This window comes from Gigantopelta aegis, chromosome 7 (assembly GCF_016097555.1).
Source record: "Gigantopelta aegis isolate Gae_Host chromosome 7, Gae_host_genome, whole genome shotgun sequence".
Taxonomy (NCBI): domain Eukaryota; kingdom Metazoa; phylum Mollusca; class Gastropoda; order Neomphalida; family Peltospiridae; genus Gigantopelta; species Gigantopelta aegis.
In genome coordinates, this window is record NC_054705.1 from 36,951,942 (window position 1) to 36,968,333 (window position 16,392).

General features: G+C 37.9%; 1 protein-coding gene across 1 annotated transcript in view; it reads right to left on the reverse strand.

The window, feature by feature from the left end:
- LOC121377589 (vacuolar protein 8-like) overlaps window positions 1-16,392 on the reverse strand; it is a 67,448-nt gene that overhangs the window by 7,183 nt on the left and 43,873 nt on the right. The window contains exons 5-12 of the mRNA XM_041505648.1: window positions 12,310-12,432; window positions 11,936-12,058; window positions 10,365-10,573; window positions 8,554-8,599; window positions 5,170-5,303; window positions 4,140-4,265; window positions 3,034-3,148; window positions 1,987-2,121 (exon numbers count right to left, since the gene is read on the reverse strand). Coding sequence (XP_041361582.1) covers window positions 1,987-2,121; window positions 3,034-3,148; window positions 4,140-4,265; window positions 5,170-5,303; window positions 8,554-8,599; window positions 10,365-10,573; window positions 11,936-12,058; window positions 12,310-12,432 — 1,011 coding nt within the window. The remainder of the gene's footprint in view (window positions 1-1,986; window positions 2,122-3,033; window positions 3,149-4,139; window positions 4,266-5,169; window positions 5,304-8,553; window positions 8,600-10,364; window positions 10,574-11,935; window positions 12,059-12,309; window positions 12,433-16,392) is intronic.

The window sequence follows — 16,392 nt, forward strand, 5'->3', positions numbered from 1 at the left end:
TACTGCACCTCCAGGTTGTTACACAGAGAGGCCAGCGAGACGAGACCTACCTTTGAGAGCGAGCTGTCCCATGATGCCTGCACTGTTGTACTGCACCTCCAGGTTGTTACACAGAGAGGCCAGCGAGACGAGACCTACCTTTGAGAGCGAGCTGTCCCATGATGCCTGCACTGTTGTACTGCACCTCCAGGTTGTTACACAGAGAGGCCAGCGAGACGAGACCTACCTTTGAGAGCGAGCTGTCCCATGATGCCTGCACTGTTGTACTGCACCTCCAGGTTGTTACACAGAGAGGCCAGCGAGACGAGACCTACCTTTGAGAGCGAGCTGTCCCATGATGCCTGCACTGTTGTACTGCACCTCCAGGTTGTTACACAGAGAGGCCAGCGAGACGAGACCTACCTTTGAGAGCGAGCTGTCCCATGATGCCTGCACTGTTGTACTGCACCTCCAGGTTGTTACACAGAGAGGCCAGCGAGACGAGACCTACCTTTGAGAGCGAGCTGTCCCATGATGCCTGCACTGTTGTACTGCACCTCCAGGTTGTTACACAGAGAGGCCAGCGAGATGAGACCTACCTTTGAGAGCGAGCTGTCCCATGATGCCTGCACTGTTGTACTGCACCTCCAGGTTGTTACACAGAGAGGCCAGCGAGACGAGACCTACCTTTGAGAGCGAGCTGTCCCATGATGCCTGCACTGTTGTACTGCACCTCCAGGTTGTTACACAGAGAGGCCAGCGAGACGAGACCTACCTTTGAGAGCGAGTTGTCCCATGATGCCTGCACTGTTGTACTGCACCTCCAGGTTGTTACACAGAGAGGCCAGCGAGACGAGACCTACCTTTGAGAGCGAGTTGTCCCATGATGCCTGCACTGTTGTACTGCACCTCCAGGTTGTTACACAGAGAGGCCAGCGAGATGAGACCTACCTTTGAGAGCGAGTTGTCCCATGATGCCTGCACTGTTGTACTGCACCTCCAGGTTGTTACACAGAGAGGCCAGCGAGACGAGACCTACCTTTGAGAGCGAGCTGTCCCATGATGCCTGCACTGTTGTACTGCACCTCCAGGTTGTTACACAGAGAGGCCAGCGAGACGAGACCTACCTTTGAGAGCGAGCTGTCCCATGATGCCTGCACTGTTGTACTGCACCTCCAGGTTGTTACACAGAGAGGCCAGCGAGACGAGACCTACCTTTGAGAGCGAGTTGTCCCATGATGCCTGCACTGTTGTACTGCACCTCCAGGTTGTTACACAGAGAGGCCAGCGAGACGAGACCTACCTTTGAGAGCGAGCTGTCCCATGATGCCTGCACTGTTGTACTGCACCTCCAGGTTGTTACACAGAGAGGCCAGCGAGATGAGACCTACCTTTGAGAGCGAGTTGTCCCATGATGCCTGCACTGTTGTACTGCACCTCCAGGTTGTTACACAGAGAGGCCAGCGAGACGAGACCTACCTTTGAGAGCGAGTTGTCCCATGATGCCTGCACTGTTGTACTGCACCTCCAGGTTGTTACACAGAGAGGCCAGCGAGACGAGACCTACCTTTGAGAGCGAGCTGTCCCATGATGCCTGCACTGTTGTACTGCACCTCCAGGTTGTTACACAGAGAGGCCAGCGAGATGAGACCTACCTTTGAGAGCGAGCTGTCCCATGATGCCTGCACTGTTGTACTGCACCTCCAGGTTGTTACACAGAGAGGCCAGCGAGATGAGACCTACCTTTGAGAGCGAGCTGTCCCATGATGCCTGCACTGTTGTACTGCACCTCCAGGTTGTTACACAGAGAGGCCAGCGAGATGAGACCTACCTTTGAGAGCGAGCTGTCCCATGATGCCTGCACTGTTGTACTGCACCTCCAGGTTGTTACACAGAGAGGCCAGCGAGACGAGACCTACCTTTGAGAGCGAGTTGTCCTATGATGCCTGCACTGTTGTACTGCACCTCCAGGTTGTTACACAGAGAGGCCAGCGAGACGAGACCTACCTTTGAGAGCGAGTTGTCCGATGATGCCTGCACTGTTGTACTGCACCTCCAGGTTGTTACACAGAGAGGCCAGCGAGACGAGACGGAAGAAGACTTTACCTCGGTGGGCCGTCAACAGTTTGTCTTTCACAGAGTCTGAAAATAGAGACAAACAAAACAACATATCAAATATTAGACCACAAAGACTATGGGCGCTGGCATAGGCCAGAGGAGGGAGTCTTTAACCCCACCCCACCACACACACACCTAATCACACCTTGTCACATACACACACACGCCATCTTTAATATTTTCTTGTGACTTAAAGCATAACTCAAATATACAGTCATAAAGAAAAACCTGCCTCATTTTTCCATTAACAGCAAGGCCTCCTTTATATGCACTATCCACATACAGGATAGCATATACCACGGTCTTTGATATACCAGCCATGGTGCACTGGCTGGAATGAGAAATAGCCCAGTGTGCCGACCAATGGGGATCGATCCTAGATAGTTTCAAAAATATGGACCCAGGTAATAACATTCATTATTACCCCAGCAGTCACTCAAATATTCTGCATTGGTGTAACGTACAATATTATTGGACAATTTGACGCTTACAAACCAATGACCTTGTCGGTACTAAATATGATGTCATCAGAATTTGGCAAACACAAAATGACGTCATGTAGTTTAAAGAGTTTGTGTCACGACTGTTTTTAATGTTAAATTTATAACCAAATTCTATTTTAATGCAATTCATTATAGACTTTTTAGCAGAATGAAGAGAACTTTTATTTTTGAAAATTATCTGTGAATGTGTAAAGTGATTTACACCATTTCTATACATGTACATGTATCTGTGTCAAAAATAAAGGCTTTTAGATAATAAAAAATAGCTTGGGTAATAAATAGAATAACAAACTCAGTACCAGTTATTATCAAATTTATGTCCTTTGTCCTCGGGACATAAATTTGATAATAACTTGTACCGAGTTTATTATTCTCTATTTATGTTCTATGTAATAGAAGAAAAGAAGATAACTCTAGATAATTTCTGGTTAACCTTCATCAGCGAGAACTGCCAAGGCTGCAGTGATATCGGCATGCACCGACATCCGTGACTCCACCTCCAACAACGCTGTCATCAGTGCATCCAGGCAGCTGCTCTCTAGTACAGCCTGCAACATAAAAGTTAAACTTTAGGGGAGGTAATCTAGTTTTGTGATCGTTACAATGACATCTCGAAAATAAAGCTTGGTTTCATGTTGATATTATTTAGTTTTTGATTGTTACACATTTTAAAAATAAAACTTATCTTTATAGGGAGATAATTCAGCTTTTGTGATGGTAACAGAGATATCTCAAAAATTTTGTTTTTGTGACTGTTACAATGACATTTCAAAAATAAAACATAGACTTCAAGGGAGATAATTTAGCTTCTATTATTGTTCCAATAACATCTCAAAAATAACTAAGCTTTAAAAGGAGATAATGACATTTCAAAAATAAAAATTTGCTTTAAAGGGAGATTGTTAATGACATCTCAAAAATAAAAATAAATTTCAAAGGGAGATAATCTAGTTTTGTGATTGTTACAATGACATCTCAGAAATTAAACAAATTTAAAGTGAGATATTCTACTTTTTGTTATTGTAAACTTAGCTTTAAAGGGATATAATGTAGTTTTTATTATTTCTATACAAAAGAAATATCATCTTTTTCTGCAGACGATTCCATTTACCAGGTTACAAGGAATATCTTTTTAACCACAACAATTTTAAACTATGGCTAATTGTGCCTAACATATGACTATTGCAAAACATTTCAGAAACAAAGACAAACATTTAAAACAATGTATTCTATTTTTATGAGATGTAAAACATATTTATCAAATGTTTTGTCACAACGTCTATAAAGAAATGATGAAAGGTGCTTTAATAGATTAAATCTAAGGAATAAAATATTTAATTTTTAGTTCCAGTACATGTACTTGTAAATATATTTTTGTTGTTTCTTTAAGAAAAACAAAAACGAAAAAAAAAACCCACAAAAACCCCCACATATTCTGGCACCTAACAAAAATGTACTCCCCCCTCCACCATGGTACAGACTCATCTGTCTGTTAAGCAAATGGACTCTTCCATTATGTAAAATGTTTTTCTGTTGTACCTGAATTTCTTCTCCAACTGACAGGTTGCGGATCGTGCCGGCTGCGTGTTTCTGTGCCTCCGAGTTGTGACTTGTTGTAAGTATCCGACATAGGTCTGGCAGAAAGTCTTCACGCACAATCTCTTGCTGCAATTAGTCAAAGAGAAAGAACTGAGATGTAACCAGTGTAATAAAAAGTAATATTGTACCTGGTGAAGTAAAAAGTAATATTTAGTTGTATCCAGTGAAATAAAAAGTAATATTTAGTTGTACCCAGTGAAATAAAAAGTAATATTTAATTGTGCTCTGTGCAATAAAAAACAATATTTAATTGTGCTCTGTGAAATAAATAAAAAAAATATTTCATTTTACTCGGTTAAATAAAAATCAGTGTTTAGATGTACAAAATGAAATAAAAATGAATGTGTATCTGTACCCAGTGAAATAAGAAATGATATTTACTTTACCAATATTCAGTTTACTCGGTTAAATAACCAATAACCATGAAAATATCATCCCTAATACACACTAGCATTAAAGACACATCACCAGGGAGCATCCAGGTGGTGTGTTTGTGTGGGAGGGGGTGTACAAATGGACCCCCTTTTTGCAATTATTGTTTTCAATGGAGAGATTCCTCAAACAGCCTACTGATCACATGGGAGGGTTCCGGTGGTGTTTATGGGGGGTGGGGGTGGGGGAGGATGTACAGATAAATCCCACTTCACAATTTGTTTTTCTCACCTCATTTGCTTTCAAAATGGAGAGATTCTTCACAAACAGCCCACTGATCACAAGGGAGGATTTGGGTGGTGTGTGTAGGGGGAGGTGGGTTAGAGGTACAAATAATGTGCGGGGAGTGGTAGGGGTGGGGGTGGATATACAGATAAATCCCATTTCGCAATTTGTTTTTCTCACCTCATTTGCTTTCAAAATGGAGAGATTCCTCACAAACTGCCTTCTGATCACAAGTGAGGATTTGGGTGGTGTGTGTAGGGGGAGGGGGGTTAGAGATACAAATAAACCCCATTTCACAATTTGTTTTTCTCACCTCATTTGCTTTCAAAATGGAGAGATTCCTCAAACAGCCGACTGATGCCCCGAGAGTCTCCGACTTGGCTGTCCGGATGATCTGATTAAGCAGAGGCAGAGCTCCATATTTTACTATGAACAGCTGATTGTCACCTGTAATGTATACATATATAATTCTTAAAACATTGAACCAATCATCAAAAGGTCTGCAATTTAATGAGTCTACCGCTGCCAAATATAGTGACATTCAACCCACATTACTGACATTGTTTACAATTGTCGCAAATGAAAAGAATGAAAATGGATGATAGAAGTATAAAAATACTCGGCAAGCCTCGGATATTCATACTTTTATCAACTCGTGCTGATAAATTATGATATCACAAGACACTTGGGGAGTATCCTCAATCATTTATGTATGTAATATCTGATTTCAATTATCAAAACGGCTATAGAGTGAATACCACCAAATCAAATCCCATAGATGACAATAGTAACATATGTCGCTAAAGGGTGTATACCACCAAATCAAATCCCATAGACGACAATAGTAACATATGTGGCTAAAGGGTGAATACCACCAAATCAAATCCCATAGACGACAATAGTAACATATGTGGCTAAAGGGTGTATACCACCAAATCAAATCCCATAGACGACAATAGTAACATATGTGGCTAAAACTCCTACCTGCAGCGTATCAATCGACATAAACGCCACAGATATAAATACTACCATCCCTGACCCTTAAAGTGAATTAGAAAAAATTGGGGGTCAAGCTGCTCATTTCTGAGATAACGGGTATCGTCTATGACTACCCTAGTTCCGCACAAAATTTGAGTACTTTTTTTTACAGGTACCCCATATATGTTTCAAGCACAAGGCTATTTGACACAGTGGTACTAGATGAAATAAAATTGCATACATTGCCCACATGAAACTATTTTTTTTACAACCAACAAACTCACCAATCACAGGACTTGTGGTGATCACTTCTCTATAAAAAATTGGGTGCACCTTGAACTTTGACCCAGCCGGAAGTTATTTGGTTTAGTACTACCTCTAACAGTGACAAATACACCATAGTGTTCAACAACCACAGTCTGTCACTGTAAGTTAAAGTCTGTTTTGTTTAAAGACACCACTAGAGCACATTGATTTAGATATAGTCTTAGAAAGGTAACCCACTACATTTTTCCATCAGTAGCAAGGGATCTTTTATATGCACCATCTCACAGACAGGATAGCACATACCACAGCTTTTGATATGCCAGTTGTGGTGCAATGGCTGGAGCAAGAAATAGCCCAATGGGCCCACCAACGGGGATTGATCCTAGTGTCATTGTAAAGGCATATTCTAGTCTGAAGCTATAATGTAATAAAATAATATACTGTAAATCAGGAAATGTTAGCAAGCATAAAATGTTAGTGAACTTAGTGACGTCATACAAGACGCTAATATTTCACGACATTAAATTTAAAGAGACATACAACGATACCACAGACTTTTCCAAAAAACTTTTATGTGATTGTTTTGTGTGTGATTAACTGAAGGCACAATGGTTACAATGGGCTTTTTTTAATGACACCACTGGAGCACATTGATTAATTAATCATCAGCTATTGGATGTCAGACATTTGGTAATTCTGACACATCAGAGGAAACCGGCTACATTTTTCCTAATGCAGCAAGGAATCTTTTATATGCACTTTCACACTGACAGGAAAGAACATACCATGGCCTTTGTCCAGTTGTGGTGCACTGGTTGGACTGAGAAAACCCCCAGTCAATTGAATGGATCCACTGAGGTGGTTTGATCCTGCGATGCAAGCACCTCAAGCGAGCACTCAACCGACTGAGCTAAATCCCTGGTTACATGCTATTATTTAAACCAAAAGGACAGAAAACAACACTAGTTAGTGAGCATGCACATTACTGCAATTTTATACTAAATTCAACATGTCTGTAAGCTGCATAACATCAAGATTCGTCAAAAACATTATTTCAGCTGATCCTACGACTTAAGCTTATTTGTTTTTCAGTTTCTGATATGACGACCTCGCTAAAGTTCTATGTCGCTAATATGTCATTTATTTGTGTTTTAGTTTCTGATATGACGACCTCGCTAAAGTTCTATGTCGCTAATATGTCACTTATTTGTGTTTTAGTTTCTGATATGAGGACCTCGCTAAAGTTCTATGTCGCTAATATGTCATTTATTTGTGTTTTAGTTTCTGATATGACGACCTCGCTAAAGTTCTATGTCGCTAATATGTCACTTATTTGTTTTTTAGTTTCTGATATGACGACCTCGCTAAAGTTCTATGTCATTAATATGTCAATTATTTGTGTTTTAGTTTCTGATATGACGACCTCGCTAAAGTTCTATGTCGCTAATATGTAATTTATTTGTGTTTTAGTTCGCTAAAGTTCTATGTCGCTAATATGTAATTTATTTGTGTTTTAGTTTCTGATATGACGACCTCGCTAAAGTTCTATGTCGCTAATATGTAATTTATTTGTTTTTTAGTTTCTGATATGACTACCTCGCTAAAGTTCTATGTCGCTAATATGTAATTTATTTGTGTTTTAGTTTCTGATATGACTACCTCGCTAAAGTTCTATGTCGCTAATATGTCACTTATTTGTGTTTTAGTTTCTGATATGACGACCTCGCTAAAGTTCTATGTCGCTAATATGTCACTTATTTGTGTTTTAGTTTCTGATATGACGACCTCGCTAAAGTTCTATGTCGCTAATATGTCACTTATTTGTGTTTTAGTTTCTGATATGACGACCTCGCTAAAGTTCTATGTCGCTAATATGTCACTTATTTGTGTTTTAGTTTCTGATATGACGACCTCGCTAAAGTTCTATGTCGCTAATATGTCACTTATTTGTGTTTTAGTTTCTGATATGACGACCTCGCTAAAGTTCTATGTCGCTAATATGTCACTTATTTGTGTTTTAGTTTCTGATATGACGACCTCGCTAAAGTTCTATGTCGCTAATATGTCACTTATTTGTGTTTTAGTTTCTGATATGACGACCTCGCTAAAGTTCTATGTCGCTAATATGTAATTTATTTGTGTTTTAGTTTCTGATATGACGACCTCGCTAAAGTTCTATGTCGCTAATATGTCACTTATTTGTGTTTTAGTTTCTGATATGACGACCTCGCTAAAGTTCTATGTCGCTAATATGTAATTTATTTGTGTTTTAGTTTCTGATATGACGACCTCGCTAAAGTTCTATGTCGCTAATATGTCACTTATTTGGATTTCACTAAATTTTAAGATGGCTAATATTTTATGATTTACAGTATCTGAAAAGCCTTACCACCGGATGCTAAATTTTAAGATGGCTACTATTTTATGATTTACAGTATTTGAGAAGTCTTACCATCGGATGCTAAATTTCTGAGTGCAAAACACGCTTGACATCTTATCTGAAAGATTAAAAACATTGGTAAGAATATCATCAGTGTTTCTGCTAGAAAGACATTTTTCGGTACGGCACTATGAAATGCAACCACAGTCAACAGGGGGGTATGGGGGGGGGGGCCTCCCCCAGAAAGAAAATGTGTAATTTTAGGGTTAGGGTTAAGAAAATAATACTGTAATGATAAGAGTAATTAATTTTGTCAAAAGGTTAACTTAAGAAAATCATACAGTAATGATAAGAGTCATTAATTTTGTCAAAAGGTTAACTTAAAAAAATAAAATCTACCAAACATTTAGGTATGGCACCGTACCCGTTTTACACTCTGGTAAAAACCCTGATCATGGGCTAATTATGATATTAGACTAGTGTTGAAAATTGGTTGGCATTTTGTCATCAATCATTTGTTATAATCAGTTTGCACAAACCAATCAACTTTTGATTACACAATCCATTAGAACGTAAAAAGGATTGGAATTTAAGTTTACTACACGTTTTACTATAAAATTGTAAAGCGGGAATGCCCTTAAGGCCAAACAAAATACATTTCTGGTCTCTGGTCAGCACGTGCGTTCATTTTAACCCTCGCCTGTCCTTATTTAAAAAAAATTATTTCTCGCATTATGACGTCAATTTGTTCCTGGCGATTAATGCTAAAACGTAAAAAACACATTTGGAGCCAAAATGTCATTACGCATGAACTAGGGGATGCATTCTGATTTCAATTTAAATATGCCCCTTATTTCGGTATAAAAAATACGCACCTTTTCTGTGCAATCCAAGCTTTTTAAAAAATAAAATGGAAAAAAACAACTGCCTGCATCTAACCGATAAAGAATTATTTTTTTCCTAACTGGTATCAGTGTCTTATGAGAATTATGAACCTATTGTTGTGTTCACCAGGAGAGATCCTATAAATTGCTAATTTGGAGAAAAACATGGGCCACTCTCGCTGGAAGATTAAGTTAAAACTACTAGTATAAGGAAGGAAGGAAGGAGGGAAAGAAGGAGGGAGGAGGGGAGGGGAGGGAGGAGGAGGGAAGGAAGGAGGGAGGAAGGGAGGGAGGAAGGAAGGAGGGAAGGAAGGAGAGAGGGAGGGAGGGAGGGAAGGAAGGAAGGAAGGAAATTTTTATTTAACAACACACTCAACACATTTTATTTACGGTTATATGGCATCAGACATATGGTTAAGGACCACACAGATATTGAGGGAGGAAACCCACTGTCACCACTTCATGGGCTACTCTTTTTTATTAGCAGTACACAGGACTCAAGTACCCGTACAAAGACGAGCACTTTCATTTAATTCTATGTTTTACGTTATTTTGCCATATTTGCTTGCAGCCATTTATATTATAGGGCTATGAGACAATACAATACAATGACATAATTTGGCATTCCATGTTCAGCGCTGGAATTAAGATGCATAATGCTATTATGTAAGTGTCGGGGACTCAGGTCCGGGTCAAGTTTGGCCCTCGAGTACTCGAGTCGAATATTTTGGATTCGTGGAGGTCCTACTAAACTGGAGGAACAATTACAGTTAACATTTTCTCACACAATCGATTACAGATTTTTATAACTGATCATCACATCAGTAGATCCAAAACGATAAAAAACATTATTGTAATCAATCATTGGAAAATCACTAGTTTTCATTAAGATAAAAAAAAAACATTTTAACTGACTGTCTGTCACAATGAGTGTGAATTCACTTGAATCACCATGAACTCAAAGTTATTTAGAAAAAAATTTAATTAAAAATCCCACACCTTTTCTCTCTTAGACTGTAAAAAATTAATCATCTGCTTGAGGATATCGTGGTCGCCAATGGCAACCATCATGGCACGGTGTTTCTCGTGGACGGCTATGTTGCTAAGGGCGGCGGTGCAGTAATACTGAATCTCTTCATCTGGAGAAAAAACCTGCTCCACCAGGGCTGGAAGGGCCCCTCTGGATACCAGCTCATTCCGGTTCGATTCTGAAAACAAAAAGAACCAGATATAACACTTGTGGGGGTTTTTAAATTTCCACATAAGATTTGGTTGTTTAGCCTACAATGTTTTTTCAATTTGCGGCTCTTACATGAAAGCAAAAGTAGCAATAACACTTTTACTCATTATTTGGAATACAAAGTAAACAGTAAAATAGATTTAAACAGTACTAATGCTGGGCGGTATTAAAATTCAGGTTCGGTATCGGTATTGGTTTCAGTATTTTTGGGGTGATTTACCTCGCTATCGGTACAGTATTCTTTATTTATACAATACCACTACTAATATCGAGCAGTATTTTCGGTATTCTCGGCTTTAAATGATTTTCGGTATTCTCGGCTTTAAATGATTTTCGGTATTCTCGGCTTTAAATGATTTTTAGTATTCTCGGCTTTAAATGCATGTTCGAGTTAAGTCTCACCCGCTAATTTCATCTAAATAAAATTAAACTCCATACACAAGACCCTCATCTCTCGCTTCTTCTCAGCTATTTTGCATTTATCAGATATATATTGTTAGTGCTTTACTAAATGGCAGAAAACATTTCCAATACCGAAATTGTGGTATTTTGATATTTGCTCTGTACGGTAAATCGGTATTGACATGATACCAACCTATAACATACTAATTATACGTACGGGAGTGTGTGAAGTTAAGTATATATATTGTTAGTGCTTTACTAAATGGCAGAAAACATTTCCAATACCGAAATTGTGGTACTTTGATATTTGCTCGGTACGGTAAATCGGTATTGACATGATACCAACCTATAACATACTAATTATACGTACGGGAGTGTGTGAAGTTAGGTATATATATTGTTAGTGCTTTACTAAATGGCAGGAAACATTTTCAATATTATGGTATTTTGATATTTCCTCGGTATGGTAAATCGGTACTGACATGATGCCGATACCGGACAGTATATATGGTATACCACCCAGCTCTAAATAGTATTGGTCAAAGTTGATAATTTTATTATAAAGTTAACACAGAGCTTCTAGCCATGGGATCAGTGATTTAAAACTTTTACTAGCCACAATAAAAAATTCAATAGCCTTACTTTACTTTAAGTTAATACTATTTTACTAAAAATAGTAAAAATTAGATATGTTACCTAAAGAGAGAGAAATATAGCTTAAAAACACTAACACTGGAGGTGGGGGGGCAGGATATTCATATTTATAAAATAGACTTAACTGCAACATTTCACCAAAACAATTCACTAGCCGTCAGGCATAGCAATAGTAGTTATTTACTAGCCCAACGTTGAATATCATGAGCCATGGGAGTGGGGCTACCATAATCTAGAAGTTCTGGTTAACCTATAACATACTAATTAAACGTACGGGAGTGCGTGAGGTTAAGTATCGCTCCGGCTGCGTTTCGTTGTACTCGGAGATCAGGAGATGACAGCAGAGTAAGTAGTGGCTTAATTCCGTTCTCGCAGATTATCTTCTGTTTCAGACTCTCTGTAAAATAAAATCAGTTATTGTACACATAGTTTGAGAAAAGTAGTGGCTTAATTCCGTACATGTAGATTATCTTCTGTTTTATAGGATATTAAACGAGCTTCCATTTCATATCATGTTTATGTCCCGAGTGAAATAATTACTTTCACATCCAATAGCCGATGATTAATTAATCAATGTGCTCTAATGGTGTCGTTGAACAAAACAAACTTTAAACTTTTTCCGTTTACCAGGTAAAAAAAACCTCAAACCTGCTGTAGCTAGTGTTGTGATGGATCCACAGGTGTTGCACTGTACTTCCGTGTTCTTAGAGTTCAAAAGATTCACCAGGGGAGATAACACATCACAAGAAACCAAGACGTCTTTGTTCACCTCTGTAAATACAATAAAATAGTATTATCCAAAACATATTCATAATATTTAACACAAATGATACACAGGGCTTGAACTTAAGAAGAATTTGTCTCCCACAATTTTTTTTAACAGAAATGCTATGGGTGAAACAGCCCACCAACGACAATTTTAAGTCTGCCTATGGCAATTTTTTTAAAAAGTAAAATTTGAAGGTTTAAATGTGCAAATGTTAAATACTGGTAGATAATGTTGAGGAGTTTTACCAAAACAAAGTGGTCCATCGGTGAGGCTCTTTACCTACAGCAATTTATATCTCAACGACGGCAATTGCCATTGGTGCCGTTATTAAGTTTGATACATAATTTAAACAAGCATTCTGAGAGTACTGCTAAAGCAATACATGTCCCCTAACTGAATCCAACAAATATTGGTATCTATTAAGTTCAAGGCTCATAACTCTGCGAAAACTTGGTCTGTAACAGTATATTTAATATATAATAAAGCTATACACAAAATAGCAGCTCACTATCTTGAGGTACTATAAAATATCATATCTAAGTTCACCGTGAAAGTCAAACCTCATCTGTAACAGTATACGATACAGCTATGTGCAAAATTTTAGCTCAGTACATTGAGGCATTGTGAAAAAAGTCCATAAAACTAAAACTATACATGTTAGTGGGACAGACAGACAGACAGACAGAAAGACAGACAGACAGACAGACAGAAAGACAGAAAGACAGACAGACAGACAGACAGACAGACAGACAGACAGACAGACACAAACAGACAGACTGTCACAAGTCAAGGGTAATCTGATTTTAATTGTATGAAAGAGAATATGTGGTTATATATTTTATAACATTTTTTATCATTTATACAGTATTTTAATTTATACGAATGAGAGAAGCATGAAGTATGAGTCATAGCTTGTATCTCACACGTGAAGCTGTCTTTAATTAGCAAGGTAACAATTTGTATTATTGTAGCTTGTGGTATGGGTGAGTGATAGATGAGTGATAAGCTGACTGGGTGAATATAGTGTGGAACTGGGTTATTGAGTGGATGATTTGTCATTAATCGCTGAGAGAGAATCATTGAACATTCAGTTTGGGAAAGACTTGGTAGAAGTGTAAGAGACTTTGTGGAAGTTCGGGTTATTGTTTAACCGTAAGTAAATTAAATATTTTACACATGTATTGTGTTACAGAGGTGTGACATTTGAATGTTATTTTGGTCTGTATTTAGTTTGCTATATTAAATGTATATATTTAGCAAATGCTCAGTGTAACTTGTGAAATGCGGACATTGTGTAAAGTAATGAAATTGTTTGCTATATGTATTTATGTGTTTATTAAATGTATAATGTGAATTGAATTATGCACATGAAGTAAGTTGTACGTGTTATTAACGTATACGTTGTGAAACCTGTATAATGTGGACATGTGTGAAATGATGAAAATGATTGATGTATGAAGGGTATTTAATATTGAGGTTTTGCATGATAGTAATGGAGTGTATATTGTTTACAGCAGCTTGTGTGGTATCTGTTGAGACCAACAACGGGATGAGCAGCGAGGGGCAATGTTAGAGTTTGACCAGGTGATTGGGCTGCGGAATTATGTGAAGAAGGGACGAGGAAACTGACGTTGATGTTAATTCATGGAAGTTGGGTACAGCTGAAGTGGAAATTGAAGTTCCACATGTGGGCTACTTATTAGCCATGATGTTGTGGTGGTGAATAACAAGTGTATTGTTATCGTGCAGCATCTCGGTGAATAACAAGTGTATTGTTATTGTGCAGCAGAAAACATATTGTGTAAATATGGCTGTAGTATTTAGAGCTGATCTGAAATGGAGGGTGCTAACTAATGTTAGTACATAATTTAGTTAGAACAATATATGTATATAAAAGGTGATCACGAGGAAGTGAATCATAAGGATTGTGGTATGAACTGAAACATTTTATATTGAACTGTGTGGTTTTAGTATATTATTTTGTGTGTTGTGATACGTGATATTTTTATATGAAATTATGTGTAAAGTGGTGATAATGTATGTTTATTATATATGAGAAGTGTGAGTGTTGAGGGAGTGCTGGTGATTAGTGGTATGTGAGAGGGATATAATTAGGGTTAGTAAGTAGGAGTGGAGAATGAATGTGATTGTTATTTGGGTGCTGTAAATAAATGTAATATAATTTATTTGGATTAGTGTTGTTTCTTTTAGTTATTCAATCACTTGTGACACAGACGGACAGACAGACAGACAGAGACAGACAGACAGAAGGACAAAGACAAAACCTATAGTTCCAGCCGGTAGGGAACTAATAAAATACCTCTTTATAATAAAAAGTCACGTTTATGGCAGCCATCTTGGATTTTTGTCTAAAAAGTGAACTTTATTGTATGTATACATGTTTTTTAGATGGGTCCCAGTGACCCAGCCTTTAATATTTTCTCCAACTGGCCTGTAATATGGAGACAGAGAGAGTAGATTGTGGAGGAACTTTAGCAGGGCAGGATCTAACCAGTAACATGTGAAGCTTATAGGAGGGTCAAGACTTGCTTCCCTGGAAAATGTATTAAAAAAAACAAAACATTTGCTTGAGCAGGGATGGTTTTGACCCCTAAAAACCACCCCTGCACACGCTCCAATATAATGACTATTTAAGAATTAATTGTATGTTACCTGGACCATTTAAAGCGAAGTTGCTGACGGCCAAGATGCCGTTTTCAATGAACAAATGAAGAAAGAACATCGCTTGACTTCAACAGTTCAACAAGAGGCTGGGCCATGCTTTCTGTTAGTGGAGCTTGCACTGAACATAAAAAAAAAAACCCATTCAATGCTGGAAGTGATGAACTGACCACTCTGCCTGTACCTCCCTCCTCCCTCACAAGAAAAGCTCAACTCTCTCTCACTCGACTCTCTCTCTCTCTCTCTCTCACATGATGAGAGACACTATCTCGACGACAGTCTCTCTCACTCTCTCTCTCACAACTCTCTCTCTCACTCTCTCTCTTCTCTCACTCCCTCTCTCACTCCTCGTCTCATCTACGCGCTCCTCTCTCTCTCTCACGTCTCTCACTCACTCTCTATGGATCACTCTCTCTCTCGTCTCACAGCCATCTATCAATCTTTTATTAAAACAATTAATGGGTCTCAATTGCAATGTCATTTTCTCCAAGCGGACTGGTAATTTAACAGTTATGTCCCTCAACTACAACTAAAAACCAATCCTTTATAAAACATGTATCCTCCCTATTATTATAAGTAATTAGTTTACAGGGGGTACTATAACAGTGGGAACTAACTGAGGCGAAATTTGCCTATGGAATATAGAAACAGAAATACAAACAAAATTAAATTAAGGTGTAATTAAATTAATAAAGTAAGTGAAAGAAGTAATAAATTAAAATTAACTAAATTAAAACATAATATATAACAATAAGAAAATGAATAAATAATAAAACATTTTTTTTTTTTTTAAATAAGTTAAAACAAAATTTCACTCTTTAAAAAAAAAATATTTATTTAAAAAAAATTACTAAATATAAAATAAAAAAAAAATAAAATTGTTAAAACCAAATAAAAATGAAACGGAAACAAAATGAAATTGCAAAAAAAAAAAATTTAAAAATTAGAAAAAATAAAATGGCGGGAACAGTCCACTGGATTATGTGTATAACCTAAACACGTACTTCCTCACTAAGAAAAACAATAAAACGACTGGAATTAGGGATAAATAAATACATACTTCTTCGTAATGAAAACAAAAAAATGTGGGTTATGGTGTATAAAATAATAGTATTCTCTCTTAATGAAAACAATAAAACTGAGGAATTTGGGTATAAACTAAATAGTATTCTTTCCTAATTTGACAAAAACGAGGCAGCCGATTCTGCAGTCTTCGTTGTGGAGATGTGAGAATTGGAGGGTGAAGGGGTTCATCCGATACCCGGAACCTGGGCCCCCAG